The sequence below is a fragment of the Actinia tenebrosa genome, unplaced genomic scaffold, assembly GCF_029948245.1.
Source record: "Actinia tenebrosa isolate PJP-AT-01 unplaced genomic scaffold, QUT_ActTen_1.0 PGA_scaffold8__29_contigs__length_14323225, whole genome shotgun sequence".
NCBI lineage: Eukaryota > Metazoa > Cnidaria > Anthozoa > Actiniaria > Actiniidae > Actinia > Actinia tenebrosa.
The window spans coordinates 7,893,534-7,910,798 of record NW_028292585.1 but is presented as its reverse complement, the minus strand read 5'-3'; the positions used below and the strand labels follow the sequence as shown (position 1 = coordinate 7,910,798).

At 35.0% G+C, this 17,265-nt stretch overlaps 1 protein-coding gene across 1 annotated transcript; it reads right to left on the bottom strand.

The window, feature by feature from the left end:
• Positions 1 to 210: 210 nt before the first annotated feature.
• LOC116300572 (serine/threonine-protein phosphatase 2A 56 kDa regulatory subunit gamma isoform) lies at positions 211 to 16,526 on the bottom strand. Its single transcript, XM_031709459.2, has 17 exons — positions 16,357 to 16,526; positions 16,167 to 16,232; positions 15,862 to 16,021; positions 10,124 to 10,323; positions 9,133 to 9,243; positions 8,331 to 8,423; positions 8,043 to 8,173; positions 7,497 to 7,556; positions 7,045 to 7,153; positions 6,558 to 6,611; positions 6,382 to 6,432; positions 5,523 to 5,642; positions 4,757 to 4,884; positions 4,059 to 4,160; positions 3,229 to 3,301; positions 1,389 to 1,496; positions 211 to 799 (listed from the first exon to the last, which is right to left on the bottom strand). Exons 1-17 carry the CDS (start codon positions 16,381 to 16,383, stop codon positions 626 to 628), a joined length of 1,767 nt encoding a protein of 588 aa, XP_031565319.1. The 5' UTR covers positions 16,384 to 16,526; the 3' UTR covers positions 211 to 625.
• Positions 16,527 to 17,265: the final 739 nt, after the last annotated feature.

Below are 17,265 nucleotides of genomic sequence, written 5' to 3'. Positions count from 1 at the left end.
CGAAAGGACTTATGGGTCCCGAAAAATTGGACCCAGCGTGCTTTGGGAACCAAAATACTCGTCCACAGTCTCTCTCGTTTCAATATTTTCAAGATGGCGGCGTAAACGAGAGAGACTGTGGACGAGTATTTTGGTTCCCAAAGCACGCTGGGTCCAATTTTTCGGGACCCATAAGTCCTTTCGGTCATTGTACCGTTACAGTCTCTAAGCGTGGAGACGGAACGGACGAGCGAGAGACTGGAAGAGTCTATTTGGTCCCCTAAAGCAGCCCCACAATGCACTGCAATACCAACTCGACCCAGTTTTCCTCTCAATCTTGGTACGGCTAATACGACACCAATGCCAATCGATATGCCACTTGAATTATAAAGCCGGGACCATAAGATCGAGAGTCGCGAAATTTAAATGAAAAGCAAAAGGGTTTATATTTCAACGAATTTGTTTTTAGAAAAGGAAAGGATGCCAGAATAGTCATGTATGCAATACAAACTCGACCCAGTTTTTCGCGGACACATGACATATGGTCCCAGATTCAAGAACATGTACATCAAGATACAATAGCAAGTGCGCGCGACTTTACAATGATCGTATGCCCCTTCACACCTTCGGCAACATCACGAGTGCATTACGAGGAAGTGGCGACGTCTGTGTCGGTAGAAGTCGGTAGGAATTCCTCCGGTGGTTGGTAATCTTGAAGCGCTTTGACCGTTCGGGAATCATGAGGTATCTCTGATTTTCTTCGTACGAATTTCCGGCTTTCAATTTTGTTAGTTGCTATAGGTGCGGTTTTTGAGACTCCCTGAAAACAAGTACGACAGCGAAGTGAGGGAAAAAGAGTCAAACAAATAAGTTGAGACGGATTTTAAAAAATTGTTTGACTACAATTCACCTTGTCGAGAAATGAGATTTAATATCACAAAAAATGATTTATAAGTGCCGTAAAGGTGATAAGATCAAAGCGCTGTAAGGGGTATTTCTCTTATCTCTCAATGAAAGGATCATTTTCTTTAGCATGTCATTATTAAGGCCTTTTCAACATGGTAAGACAACTTTGACAATGCTGCCATGAATGCTTGATCGCTTAGTTTAAATGTCTGGTCCAGAAATCTTCAAGGACCCAAGTTCCCAAGGGAACGAACAGGAATAAGCCAGAAATCTGGTTTCCTGTTATTTAGTATACGGTACCGTATTTACTCGATCAATCGCCCCCGGCGTTCATTTAAAACTAAACCTCGTTCAATAGGGTTTATTTAAACCCGGCGTTAATATGATTCGGATTCTGGCGTCTCAATCGAGTTAATATGGTACCGTGAGCCAGCCACCCCTTTGGCCATATGAAGAAACTTATAGAAACACCCTTATTGGCGTCTATGGTCGTATCGCCTTACCTTGGCTGATAATATATTATCCATATTTATATTGTCTTCCGTGGTGTCCATATCTCTTAGACTATTGCCAGGAAGATCATCGTCTGACAGGTGTACTATTTTGTCATGCTGTATGTATGAAAACAGAAAGTGTTGAGATTTACGCTTTTATCAGGTATTTTAAAACTAGTAAAACAGAAAAATAGTTATCATAGCTAGAAAGAGCATGTTAAAATGATTTAAACTTTGAAGTTTGAAGGAAATAAGTTCAAACTCGTGAAGATATGATCTTTGAAAAGTGTTAATTTTGTAAGAAAACCTTGCTGGTGGCAAGAGATGCCTCCAAAAAAATTTATCGTCGCGATTTTTGAACTTAATTCTTTACTAATTCAATAAAATTTTAATTTTTTTCAGCTATGATAACTATTCTATAGAGCGCTTTCAATCACGTTAGAAGGCAGCCAACCAAAGAAACTTTTTGTACAGTTTTTGCATAAAAATAGAGTTCAATTCCCGGAGGAATAGAAAATGTATTGTTTTGGTACACTAACATGGCCGCTGTGACGTCACGTGAAAACGCTCTATACAAACTATATTTATCTTCGGGTGGCTTCGAACGAGCACATAAAGATAGGGTAACCCAACTGCTAGGGACAAGCTCTTTGGATATAGTACGTGTCCCTTGTGCTTGCCTCAAGCACTAGGGACACCCTAACTTCATGTTAAACTAACCAAACATATTTGATCAACAAATTAACATTAAAATGTAAAGCCCCAAACGGCCGTGTATGTTGAGCATGTAGTTATTCACTACTTCTTATGATCTATCATACATTTGATGCAACTTGGAGGGCCACTTCTAAAATACATTAGTTTCCATAGTATTATAGTGAAGGATGACAAACTATTGTAAAGTGCTTTTCACAGATGACAAGGATATGGAACCCAAGACGGAACTAATAACACATCCAACATTTGAAAAATTGATGACAAAATGATAGAGTGAAGGCCTTTAACCCGTGAAATAAAAATTATTAGTCAACGTTTAATAGTCAAATAGACACAAAAGGGTCTACTAATAGTGTATTAGTCTAATATCTATTTCACGGGTTTAATGACTTCACTCCAATAGAAAGACTAAAAAAATAAATAGCCTTTATGTTAACGAGGGTAAAGCTGTATTAGCAACTAAGAGTTATCTGATATATACCCCTCTGACTATCTTACTATCTATTAGGATACGTTAGTCAAGACAGGAGGTACGTTAGAGTAGGATTCGCATCACTGTGTAAAACAACAATACTCGTCATGGTAACGGTACAATCACCGCTCATCCAATAAAAATGCTTGGACATAACATCGTAATCATTGGTCACGGCACGGCACGGCACTTCATGCCGTATTTTTTTCACATACTAACTTTGGTCAATTTTAAAGCATGAATATATCGCATTTTTGAGACAAATGGATTAAGGTCTTTTATTGAAAACTATAAGTTAATGAAATGAAGACACTGATCTAAACAACAACATTACTAATATAGTGAAATGACAGCCTGGGTCTTATTCACGCGGCTAGCCATGTTTATTCTCATGAGAATATAAAAACCTTTGTTTAACCTGCATTAATTTATTCTCAAGCACTTAAATGCGAGGCTACGTTGGAAAATCTATCGTTACAGTCAACATGGCTGCCGCATGAGCAAGGTTCATGTGATATGATTTCAAAATGTTTGGTTCATGATTAGGACACGACACGAGGCTCCCCCTTTGTATTTACATTTCCGAACTCTTTAGGAACACGGAATTAATTGATTATTAACGCTGTCTGATAATTAACAAACAACAGTCGAAACCCTTACATCAGGGTTCTTACGAGCCAAGTCATGAATTTTCATCCATGCATTCTCCCTTTCTTTCAGTTTTTCTTTTTCCCTAAAACAAAAACATAAGAAAAAAACTTGATAAAGGTACTTTTAGGAATACAATTTAATAAGAAAACTAGTCGTAAAAGACAACGTTTCACTGTCATCTCGACAACATCATCAGGTCTAATGAAGACTGTAAACTCTACTATAGTTTTCATTGGACCTGATGTCGTTGTCGAGATGACAGCGAAGTTTTGTCTTTTACAACTAGTTTTCTTATTAAAATAAGAAGAAAAGTTAGAACCTTAATTCTTTAAAAGCGTAAGGGACAAGATATGAGGGGTTTATCAAGTTTCAACATATTTTTTCTTTGCTTACGAAATCCATTTTATGTAAGCGGTAATGGACATATCTATTTTTGTCCTATTCCAGACCATTTAGCTAATATTTTAAAACTAAACTAGGCTTAAAAGTTAAAACACTTTGCCAATACTAGTTGACTACCAGGGCACTATGATGTCACACGCACCTAAAATGTACACCTTAACAACTTTAAATTTATCAAGCCCTGAAACAACCTCTGGGCTGATCTAAGTCATGGCATGGCTTACTCACAAATCGAACCCTGAAACAACCTCTTGGCTGATCTAAGTCAGGGCATGGCTTACTCACGAATCGAACCCTGAAACAACCTCTCGGCTGATCTAATCCAGGGCATGGCTTACTCACAAATCGAACCCTGAAACAACCTCAAGGGTACTGCTAACAATACACACCCTAAAACTGGGTTACCAAAGATTCATAAAGCATTCATATACTCTTACATTTGCCTTTCTGCCTTGTACTTTTGCGTGCAGTCATCAAACAATTTCTGGTTCATTTCCATGAATAGTTTCAGAGCATTGTATATCAGACCATGGATTGTCCTAAATGAAAACAAACGAACCAATTAAAATTTGTCAAAAAAAACTAGCTTTGTTTGTAGAGAGGGGCAGGGAAACTCATTTTTTCCATGGGCCTCATATAAGTTATATACAAACACTAAAAGCATACGATACAACTCCATCAACTTTCTCTATCTTGTCTGAATAGTGACCCAGAGAAAATATGATGCAATGTATTTAAATCTCTGCACACACAAGGAGATTAAAAGTCTAAACAAGACTTTACATTGAATTAGCTAACTCCATCATTTTAGTGCCATTTAATTTTATCATCATCTTTGTGCTTTCCCAATGAACTCTTTTACCTTGGGCGTAATGTTTTCCCAATCATTAAAGAAAACATGTCATTCCCTAGATTATTATTCCTTTGTTAAACAGTTGTACATAAGAAAACACATGAATATGATAAAGCTCAGATGAATTACCTTATTCTCAAGAGAATGGCATATGGTCTTAAATGGGCATGAAAGCATTAAACCCAAGCAAAAAGGGCTATAATATTTTTTTTCTTTGTCAATGTCTTTTCTTCCCATCCTCCTTTTTTTATTCCTTTTTTCTTTTTTCTTAATGCGACTTACTTATTCCAGTGGTTCTTGGAATTCTTGTACAGTGAAGCAAACATGACTGGCAGAATGGCATTAGCATTATCGCTTATCAAACTCATTATATACTCATTATTCCAGTAGTATAAAGCTCTCTCAGCCACCTGAAATTGATAGAGAAAAATGACAAAAAGAACAATTATTTTTTCAGAACGTTTTCCTCCAAAACAATGTGGAATACTTTTTTAACTTAATATGTTTTCTATCTGAATTTTCAAGGCTGGAGTGATGTGGAAGGCTAGACCTGGAATAATATTCCCAAGAAAACGTTTTGTCTTCTGTTTATTCCTTACATTGTTTTTGTTTTCAATTTGAATTTGGAGAGGGGAGGGTTTTCAGTTAAAGTTTAACAAACTCAAACAATTGTAAATTTAAAATGTCTTTTGTAAATGTTTGACAGAAGCCCAAAACCCAGATGCTTGGAGGTTATCATGATAAAAAAAAAAAACTTCAGAAACACTCTCACCTAAAAGCTAGTATAGTTAGCTTACATTGTTTTTGTTTTCAAATGGTATCTGGGGGAGGGGAGGGGCTTCGTTTAAAGTTTAACAAACTCAAACAATTGTAAATTTAAAATGTCTTTTTTAAATTTTTAACAGAAGCCCAAATCCCAGATGTTTGGAGGTTGTCATGGTACAAAAAACATCAAAAAAGCTATCACTATTCACCATAATTATATGGTCTAAGATTTCATGATTTCATGTAAGTTTACCTAAAAGAACACAGCAAATATTCAACTTACCTGGAAATGTGGACTTGAGACACACTTGGCTAACTGTTTGAAGAGTGGTTCAATGACTTTTACGAATTCTGATGGTTCTATCACATCAAGGATTTCTTCCAGTTCATTAAGGAACATTACCTGGAGGGAAAAAAGTGGATAAGATGAATGGATGGATGAATGAATGGATGAGATAGCATGTACAATAAAAATCAGCAGTTTAGATCACAGGTAGCGGTTGATATGGTCATCCTTTGTGTTAGTTTCCGTAGCAATAAACAATGTGATGGGGTTGATGGCCCCATGCACATTGCAAGAGCCATATGGAATAAAATCTGAAAAAAATACTTATCAAACTTTTTGTTCAATTTGTAAAAACTTAGTAAGAACCTCTTAGCGTAAAAATTGAATGTAAAAAAGTAATAAATCTCTTGTTGGTGTCATAAAATGTGTAGTTCTAGAAATTATTCATATCCCCCTCCCCCCCAGAGGAATTTGGAAAGGGTAAGAGAAAGAACAAAATTACAGAGTTTGTATGGAAGAAAAGTCCTTAAAAAATTCCTCCATGGAGGGTATGGATAATTTGTCGAACTACACAATGAATAAAAGTTGTCTTTGACTTAAGATCTTTAAAATGCTGGACATTTGTTGTTGTTGTTGCTGTTGTCCTAGGTAATAGTGAACAATCTGCAATGTACAGTAAGTGGTCAGTAACTCTAGTTTGCCGACCATTTACTGTTATCTTACTGTTATCTTACCATTATCAGATTACAGATTGTTCACTATTACCGTTGTCCTATTCTGGATATTTTTTCTGGATTCAATTTTAATTCTAAAACATGTATCTAAATTTAGTCCCTGTGGTTGAGATGCCTCTTACTTCTTTAGGACTGTGTACTTTAGGCCAGAATCTTAGTAAAGCCATTAGGACCTACAACAAACAAGTCAAGAACATTTTGGAATTAACTTATTATCAGTATAGTGTCTTGGTTTTCATTTCCCAGTATACAGTATGATGTCATGTACCCACTCAATCACACATTATTCATTACTTACAGGTTCTGTCAGTGTGGGATCTTTTTCCAAGAACTGCACCACACAGTAAGCAAGCTGTAATACAACAAGACAAGCACATCAAGAACCACAGCAAAAACTACCTGAATCTTTTCAGATTGCTGATTGGTCCTGATCAGTTTAAATAATGTTATCATTAGCATATCATAAATAAATAGAAGTAATGTGGTACAGTGGTACCTCTACTAAGAAGACCCCTTAAGTTAACTGGACACCCTTTAGCATGCCAGCACTACCTTGGGTCCCAAATATTCTTCCTATAATTACTGTATGTAAGCAAACCATCTATTCTGTAGGGCCCGGTTGTACGAAGGGTGGATAGCACTATCGAACAAATAAATTTTATCAAGTGGATAAATTTATTGGATAACAGCATCGAACTTATCCACTGGATAAGGATTTATCCATTGATAGTGCTATCCACCCTTTGTACGACTGGGCCCAGGTTAAAAAAATGGTACTTTCATACCTGAGGATGATACATTCCCAAAGACTTGACTTTATGTAGTGGCATTAATACTTTAATCAGGAAGCACTTGTGTTCCTCTTTTAGCGGCAGTGCAAAACCATTTATGATACTAAAACAACAAAAATAGAAAACCATTAAAAGATAAAGCAATTTATATCTTTTGAGTAGACTTAAAAGCTGAACACAAATGTCGAACTTCACTTGAGCTGAACTTCACTTGAGGAAAACTTGCAAGGGGGGACTTGAACGAGAAGTCATAGAAACCTGCCTTACTATCTATCGTTTTCAATGCATACAGCTCATGTGAGTTCAATGTTTGATCTGAGCCTTAGAAAAGTGTGAGTAAATATTAGAAAACCATATATTGAATAATTAAGCCATCTATATCTTTTGAGTATACTTAAAGTTAATAAAACATAAGTGGAATCTTTCTTGAGAAGAAAGTTACTGACCTGCCAAGAATTTCTAGGAGTTCTGCCACTCCATTATGTCTTTCTGTCTCATAAATAAATCTGGTAAAGAAAGAATGAAATACTTGAAACACTTTGCAAATTCAAGTTGATTCCAAGGGTTGCACCTTAAAATATTCTATTTTCACCACTAAGGCTGATCCCAGAGGCTAGTGAATAAGCTCTAAGCTCAAATTAGCTTGTTGGTAATGGGTGGTGTGGTGATTTTCTACTCCCCTTTTACCTTCAGTGGTCTGGGTTTAAGCCCCAGCTTTGGCTAGATCATATGTGAATTGAGTTTGTTTGGATGTGTTGTTCCCTCCCTTCCACAAGGTTTTTTCTCAAGGTTCTCTGGTTTTCCTCCCTCCGTAAAAATCAACATGTGACTTGAGTTGTATTCATAGAATATTTATTGTAATGGTAGTGTTTAGGCATAAATGACAGTGGGACAAACTGGGTAACCAGTATAGATATACTGAATTTTTATCCCAATATAAAAAACTGATTTATTTTATATTCATTTATTTATTCTATTTCACAATGACATACCTGTAGAATATATTATTTATGTATTTTCTTATAAAAGCCCGGAGGCCAAGGAACTTGCCATAAATTCTATGTAGGATAGTCTTGAGAAAGTCTCTTTCACGAGGGTCTTCGCTATCAAACAGTTCAAGAAGCTGATAAAAAACAATAAAACAAACTTCTATTTATAAGATTTATAAATCAGATGAGAGAGTAATACTTTACAGGAGCATTGTCCGATTCCTGACTTTAATAAAACACCTGATAAAGGCCTTTGCACACTAACAGTTTTCTCCAGCTAACATTATTTACCTGTAAAGTAAACCTCTGGTCTATGTGTTTCTTAGCCATCGAGGGTTGAAAGTCTGGCGACTCAAGGAATCTTAAAAAGAACTCATACACAATCTGAAAAACAAAAACAATAAATGCTTATTTCTCAGTTTTGAATAAGCCTGAAGCGAGATGACATTTTACCCCCGACTCTATACCATACTAGTTTTTAAAATTCTTTCATATTAAAATTCTTAATTCCTTAGAGAATACAGGAACAATAGTCATAATTAAAGAACAAAAGCAGTGTGAAAAGGATTATGGTCTAGAGACGGGGGTAAAATGTCATCTGGCTTCAGGCTTATTCTAGCCATATAATTTCACCTGGTTTCACTTTAAGCCAGAATGAATTAGCCATTTAGTTAATATTTTGTTTGTTGCTCAATATATTTTCCTAGTTACAGGTTTTCGGCTCAAAATGAAAATATGTTTTTTTACAATAACTTACAAATATTTCTTGCACGCTGATTAGGTTATTTTTCAACATCATGAGAGGACAGACATAAGCTGACGTCAATGATCACACACTCTTTGCTTTGATCATTTTGATCATTAAAAATAAGAAGTTTTTATGGTTTTTGTTATCGTAAAAAACAGATTGACAACAGTTTTTAATGTGTCTGTCCTCTTATTGATGATAAATTCTGCTGATCTACTCCGCTATGCCTCATGGATCCACACAGCTTTGACAATGTGATGACACAGTTTATGGCCAATAAGAGGAAAGACATATAAAAAACTGTTGTCAATTCCTTAAATAATGTGAGCTGAAATGTTACTTCACCTGTAAATGAGGCCATGATGCCTCTAAACTAGGCTCATCTTCCTCTGGATCAAACTCTGCTCCGTTAGGGTTTGAAGGGGGTGGTAATGTTCGAAACGTATTGTATGAGAACTGAAAACAAACAGAAAGTTAATCATCCATCCATTCCTTTTTAATCCTCTTTAAACTTTCTCTATTAACATCTGATTTAATTATGTTTTGCTCCTGCAAAACGAACAGCTTTTTGCTTTATTTAGCAAAATTATAAAGACATCTTTAATAATATAGATTTTACAGGGACTGCAAACAGAGATTTGATTTTGTTGGGGGTGTGCAGACCTATGCTACTGCTCTGAGGTTGTAGGGGACAACATGCCACCTCTCACCCCTACCCCCATTGCACATCCCCTCCACAGTTAGAGAAAAGACGGAATTCAGCATAAAAAACGTTTTGGTATTACTTCCACTCTGGAAAACTTTGAAAAATCTCAGAATTTTTGTAAATACTTTCTTAAACCTTCTTTAAATAAACTTACTTACTTATCACAGCTCAAGCAGTGATTGTCATCTCAGAATCACTGGTGCCTCCTATCAATCACAGCTTGTGAAACTCCACATTCCACTCCACACAAGTCTAGAATTCACCTTTTTGGCACTAGCCATCACGGTGTATAAATTGCTTTAAATTGTGTTACTGTCACCAAAATGTTCAGACATTGTTCTCAAATTTCTGTACAAATGTACTGACTTTAAATGAACTATTTACTTGGTTAATGTTTAGTTAGTTCTCTAAATACAAGTAATTAATCATTTTTCTAGCTTGATTGAAGCTTTTCTTATTGCTGTTAAGATAGCTAACTAAAGAAATCTACCTAAATTTTCTCTGTAAAGTCAGTGAATTTGTATGGTAATCCGAGAACGATGTCGGAACTTTTTGGTGACCGTAACACAATCCAAGCTAGAGCCGAAAAGGTGAATTATACTTATAGAGTATATTTTCAGCTTTTCTTACCATTCGTATTGCTTCTGGGTAAATAGCTTCAGTGACTACTCCTTTATTATGTGTAACAAAATCAACCAACTCATTCAGACTTGCTCTCTTGATTTCCTTATACTTCAAGTCACTCAGAGGATCAACGATGAAGTCAAACATGACACAGCACTGCTGTAGCTTCTGTATGAAAAGAGATTCTCTTTCCCCAGTTGGACAATCTAAACAAGAGAAAAAATGTGATAAAATAAATAATAATCTTCAGCAGGCAGTCGTACAAAGCCTGAATAAGCTTGCAGTATCCACCAGAAATAATTTTATTCAATATATCAATCTATTTTCTCAAGTTCCAGTGAACAAAGAAATCATACTCAAGGGAATAATTGAAGTGTGAATTATCATTGGCAAACTAAAGATACAGCGTTAATCATAAATACATTTTTGTAGTTTAAAAATGTTTTTAGATTGTGGAGTTTTTGGTGTTGTCATTGTGTCTGCAATGAACTGAACTTGTTGCATAAGCAGGAGAAGTTATTTATATATGTAAAACTATCATTAACCATGTCCATTATTTTTTGGATGTCTATCTTTACAAACTATTTAAGAGAGATTACAAATGAAAGCAAAAAGGATGTGCACTTAGATTAGCACTGAGCACTTAATTGTGCACTTCTCCATTGCGCAAAGCTATCAAAACTATCATGGTATAGTACATCCTGTCGAGAGCTATAGAAATCTGACATCTCTACATTTCCATCCTCTGTGTGGATTGTAAAAGTTTAACCTTTAATTCAAACATGAATTACAGCCAAAAAAGTTGTGCACTGAGGATTACACACTCATTCAACATTAATCTGATCAATATATTGCACTATCAGGTATCACATCATGTTATGATGTTCGATCAAGTTCAAAGTCCATGTTTGCATTAATTATTTTTCATTTGTCCATCATCACTAAACAAGATAACTGCATTCTTCAACACACTTATGTGTTAATCCTAAGGGGATCATTATAGAGATCTTTCTTTAAAAGATTAGACACTCCTGTAGGAATAGAGATGTAAACAAAAAGCTGCCTCTAATCTAATCTAAAATCATACCTGTATCTCCAGACACACCAATGGAGAGATTAAGGTCCAACAACATTTTATCTTACTTCTAACAAGCTAAACTCAAGAAAGTGTCCCACTCAAGAGAAATTCGAAGCCATAATATAGGTCATTGATGTCATATATCTTGAAAATAATCTTCATTCAATCTTAATAACCAGGAATAGTTCAAATTTTTAGATTCTATTAATAGTTTGTAATCAGATTTGTGTAATAAAATTATAGCTTTATTAAATGGTGGGTATAAGGAGGCTAGTTGAAATGTAATTTAAATCTGTTGCATGTTTGTTTGCTCGTTAGTTGTTCATTCGTTCGTTCTTTCACTCATTCATTCAAAGATTTGCCAAAGGCAGGTATTTTACAACAGCTCAAGTACAGCTAGATCAAGATTAAAATAATAATGTGAATTATCATGACCCGTATCTGCCCAGGCACGCACTCTTAAAAAAAACATTCAGGAAAATGGCGTGAGCAGGGCCGTACGGCTTTGAACGAGCACGGCCGTATGAATCTGTAAGGCCCTGCTCAAATCCGCACACTTTCTCTATTTTAGCTTTTATTTACTATTTCTTTCTTTCTTTTATTTTATTTTTTTGTGAGGGTCATATGATAAAATGCTTATTGAGTGAGATAGGTCAGGCCGTACGGGAAAATATTTGGCTCTTGGTCATTTGTGTACGAAAAAAAACAAAACCTTCAGGAAAATGGCGTGAGCAGGGCCGTATGGCTTTGAACAAGCACAGCCATACGAATCTGTAAGGAGGCCCTGCTCAAATCCGCACACTTTCTCTATTTTAGCTTTTATTTACTATTTATTTCTTTCTTTTATTTTATTTTTTCATGAGGGTCATATGATAAAATTCTTATTGAGTGAGATAGGTCAGGCCGTATGGGAAAATATTTGGCTCTCAGTCATTTGTGTACGGACTGTGCTCAGTCCACATGGTGTCACCTCAAGCCAAATATTTTCCCGTACAGCCCTTGTGATTAACAAATTGCACTCCCGCTATGCAGTTGTGCAATTTTGTAATCACTCGCATGATTTTTGTCCAAATTGCTATCCACTCAGTTTAATTACCATCATTAATTATTTTCAATCTCTAATTTCTATAGACAATCAAAAAAGACATTTGCATACCAATTTTGACGAGAATCAAAACATTTTGAACTAAGCTGAAAATACAGTGGTTCATATGGGGTATTTATATATTCAAATGACCATATCTCAGATGATATTTGTCCGATTCTTGTCAAATATGGTGTGTAAATGTCTTTTTTGATTGTCTATTGAAATTGTTGTGTTCCTCATAATTTGAGTACTCTATTACCAAAGCAACAACTGATCCCTTCAAAAATTCAATTTGGCTTTGGCATTATCATCATATTCTCAAACTCTTATATCTACATTAATAAAGCTACAAATAATTCACTGGAGATTGGTTTATGACATTAAAGAATTTACTGGAAAAACAATAAAACAAAAGGTGTCAGCAATTCTGCACTATAGCAGCCACCCTGCCTTGTAAATGTCTTATGTACATTTTTGCAAAACTAATAAAATAAAACAAAACAAAGTATAAGATAAAATAAAATATCTATGATACGTCAAAAAATTGTTGACTAGTATCAATAAATTTGCAGTGGTAAACTTTGCAGAAGCTAAATCTGAGGATATCAAAAGTGACAGCCTTATTATCTTTTTTTAATTATCATTATTAAATTTGGTGCCTGAAGGTGATGGCTCCTTGAAAATAAAATGTAAATCCCCACTGATTTTGTTAGCGTACTTATATTTATGACAAGTGACCCTGTATATTATCATTGAACCTCTTTTTTTCAGAAAGAAGAGACGGGCCAGAGACACTGAGAAATTAGATATCCTTGAAGTGCTACATGCAAAAAAATGACGACTTTTCTTCATATACTGAGCGGCAGATATGCAGGTGTTACGCCCACCTTTTTCCACAAAAGATATCAGAGCACATTGCCCTTGGCTCCCTAATAAACAAATAACTAGTATGAAACAGGCATAGATTGCGCCAGTATAAAGCATATAATTTATGAATGTTGTAGGTTGAACACAATATTGACTTTACTGACGTTTCAGACACCGAGTCTTTCATCACCTGAAGGTCTGAAATTCAACAGAGTTAAGTATCTTATTTCCTATACAGCATTCAGTATTCATTAACCATCTTTACAAGCTTTATGAAGACAAAGCAAAAATTACATATGCTAAAAAGTCCTTAAAATCCACAAGAAACATGTAATAAAAATTGGTGAAGTTTTGACAATTTATATAATGTCATTATCATTTAGCACAGAAAAATTCAAAACATAAAATCTTGTGTGTATACTTGTGATGGAGGTCATAATTTCCTTAATTTATTCAATTTCCCCATTTATAGAACCCGCAAACACAGCAGTTAAAAATGGCTACCAAACTCATCTTGTGAGTACCATGAAGCAATAAACATTTGGATGGCAATAATTCAATGAAAAAACATGACACATGAAACAGGCAACAAACTTATCTTGCAACTAATACCTAGCATACAGGAAGCTAATGTTAAATCCAAGCACTTTAATATATTAATAATTTACTGTTGTACATATATACCTATATTAATATTTCAATATATATATTTGAATATATATCTCCATGATATTAACAATGTTTTAGAATGGCCAGTACGACAATAACAATTACATAGATCTAGCTTTTAAATTATCCCATAAAGGCGTCATATCAAGGCTTAATGGAGCAAAATATTTAATAAAACAAGGAAGGACAAGGAAATTATATAAATTTTGACTACAAAATAAATTAAAAAATCTAAATAACAACTACAGACAATAAAACGAAGACTAAACAGATTTGTAGCTTTTTTACAAAGTAAAACTATTTTTGTGTCAGTATTTTTCCTTCAGCAAATGTAGAAGGCAGAACCTCCATCTGCAAGGAGTTTAACTTTTTTAAAAAGGTTAATATGATGTAGGCAGATTTAAGATTAAATTTAAGAACAACAATCGATAAGAAACATTTGGTAGAGAATAGAATGAATGAATGAATGAATGATCATAATGATAATGTAATACAAAGAGATGCTATATTCTTCAAATAGTTTAATTTTACCAAGATTTCCAAGACAAAATAATCATTGTATCGCATCTTGAATCAACATGAGCCTACTTCTGACAAGAGGTCACCTAAATATCAACACCAGAACAGTAACAGGGCAAAATGAAACCACATTTTTATCCATTCCTTGCAGAACTAATTGAGCCAAACTAATCCTTCTCTCTGCTACTAAATTCAGATATCTTTTAGCACTAACGAAAACAATATCTATTTCATTGATGCTTTTATGATCAGATCAGTATAGAAAAAGATATTTTTTTGAATATCCTGTTTTTTCCCAGCTGAGTGGCAAATGGAGTTCCAATTTTCGAGACAATAATAGAGGAAATCAAATACCTGTATAATAATCTTATGCATTTCAAAATTTTTGTAAAAACAAAAAAAACCAGCAAATTTATAGATTTCAATAATAAAGGGTCTTTCGTTTTTCAAGAAACTAATCGAAAGTAAAACTGATCGATATAAAGAAGCCTTTTTCCAGCGGCGTCTTTTCATTGGGACGTATAGTAAAGCCACATGTAATGTTGAAGTGAAGTCAACCGAATCAAAACTTTGGTCTTAAAATAGTATACTTATTTTGACATAGTAACCGAAAAAAACGTTGGCAAAGAGTAGAAAAACAACGCTAGGAGGACACAAAGGAAGAGCTAACAAAGACGGCATCACAGCTTATGTCGTATTTTCCTTCCCCTTTATTCAAGATCTTACTTTCCAAATCTTCTGACTTGAGGATCAATCGTTTGTTTACTATCAATCAGTGCATTCTAAATAACTCAAGATCAGAAACCCTAGACCCTAGTATTGCAGCTGAGCTAAAATTGTTGTCGTGGAATTAGCGGGGTTATTTTCTTTAGTGAAGCAAAATTCAAACTGTCACAAGGAAGGATCCATATGTCTTTAGATTGTTTATGTGCAGTTTTGCACTAATGATATCAAAAATTTCTGTATGCCAAGACAAAGATTAGCCAATCTGGTCAGACCTTAGGATTTTTATACAATTATATTTTTGATTTCAACTCATGGCTAGAATTTTTTATAGAAGGCGTTTGATATCTACCGATGGAAAGGAAGATAAATGAAACAGTGAAAATGCGTGGATCGTCATGGGGTTTCTATAGATCCAGTTCAACCATTGTACGTATAAAACCCTCAAAATATAATCACTGCAAATCTCGAAGGAATGTTAAAAGAGAAAAAGGTCCAAATGCGATAAACATAGAGTAAAAAAATATTAATGGAATGAGTCACAAAAATCTCCAGCCCGCAAAAGTGATTACTTTGTGGAAAAAAAACGCACACGATTTTCTGGCAAAGACGTAAACATCACCGCAAAATGTCTCCAAATTGCCCCATTTATGAAATCCAGAAAAAACGTCTAAAAAGGATATAATATTCTTGTGACTTTCTTTGTTCATTTTGAAAGCAAAACCATTAAGATAATTAATGGCAGAATACGAAAAAGAGTGGAATAACATCTCTCTAAGAGCGAATAGTGTCATACACTACCTTTTAATAATGGCAATTTGACTAATTCTCGGTTATCGCTAACGTTGAACGTCGAGCTGTGGCGCTTTTCTTTCCTCATGATTGAAGGTCCATTGGCAAAATGGCGAAGTTTGACGACTTGGCTTGGTGGATGGAGAGCGCCATGAACCTTGATTTTTGTCTAAAATACAAAGGTAAATTTTATTAGTGTTTGGTACGCAAAGTCGTCAACACACCCTTGCAAAACGCCAAAAGCATGTTCGACCTGACCGTATCCAATATGGCTGTGAAACAACAATGAAAACGCAGTAGTATCGTGGACTTACGTCTTCTGTCGGCCCATCTGTGCTTTCTTTAGTAGCCTGCTTCGAAGATCCGCCGGATTTGGAGGCCTAAACCAAGACATACACGAAGATAAAACGATAATCGTACGTTATTTTTTGCTCCGTTTTGACGGCTCAACTCTGCATCTTTCGTCCCTCTATAGCTGCACATAAAATTCTTTAAAACGTTTACCTTTTCTTTCTTGCCTTTATTCGGCATCTTGGAATTAGTTGGATTAAGTTTATAGCCTCATAATGGTAGAATGTAACGGTAAATTGACTTTTAAAACCAATCCTTCAACCACATTACATGTCTTACTTCTCTGTCTCTTCGTTCGACGCACTGGAAGAGCGAGCCGTGATCTTTCATCTGATTGGTCACTTTGCAAAGGTATTCGAGACAGCGTTCATATCAACCCGCGGGACGCGGGACGTAAGAGAAAATCCCGAACTAGTTATTCATCCTTAGTAAATTAGTTTTAAGCGATTTTACAGCCTTGAGACAACTTAATACCCTTCGATTACTATAAAAGGATGATTTATAAGTAAGCTTATTTAAGTCATATATGTTATTGGCCAAGGAATGCAGGAGTAATTGATCAAGGTATGTAAACGGCGGATATAATTGATGGAAATATGCGAAGGAAGAAATAAAGAAGTATTACGTCTAGCTATTGGTGATATCAACTGGTTTTACAAACAGTCTTACTGTAAATTGTTTCATAGGCAAATCGAAGAGCATACGTCAGTCACTAATCGTATTTCTATCGATTCCTCTGCCTATTTCAGTTGTATTGATATCATGGGGAAAAAATGGACGTTATTTACTCGGCTTCCGTCGCTTGTTTAAGCTGTAAAAAAACGTTAATCAATAATGATCTTGAATAATTAATTGATCATAATCAGCGATAATCTTTTTTAAGTCAACAGAGCCCACACATGTATACTCGCTGGTTATCTATCTTGTATTTCATATTTAGAAGTCAGTTTTAAATAAAACTTGGACTTTATAGTTGGAGTCAAAACAAACATTTTAGAAGAATGCAAAATGACGTCTTGAGTTGAAATGATGTGCGCTGATCACCTGCCATATGCAGATTCT

What these genes read in the sequence shown, in the direction of transcription:
- LOC116300572 (XM_031709459.2), bottom strand. Translation starts at nt 16,383, where the DNA reads ATGCCGAATAAAGGCAAGAAAGAAAAG. An exon ending in CATCATGGCCTCATTTACAG is followed by an intron (nt 8,424 to 9,132) that starts GTGAAGTAACAT and finishes TTTGTTTTTCAG; the next exon opens with ATTGTGTATGAGTTCTTTTT. An exon ending in TGGGAATGTATCATCCTCAG is followed by an intron (nt 6,612 to 7,044) that starts GTATGAAAGTAC and finishes GTTGTATTACAG; the next exon opens with CTTGCTTACTGTGTGGTGCA.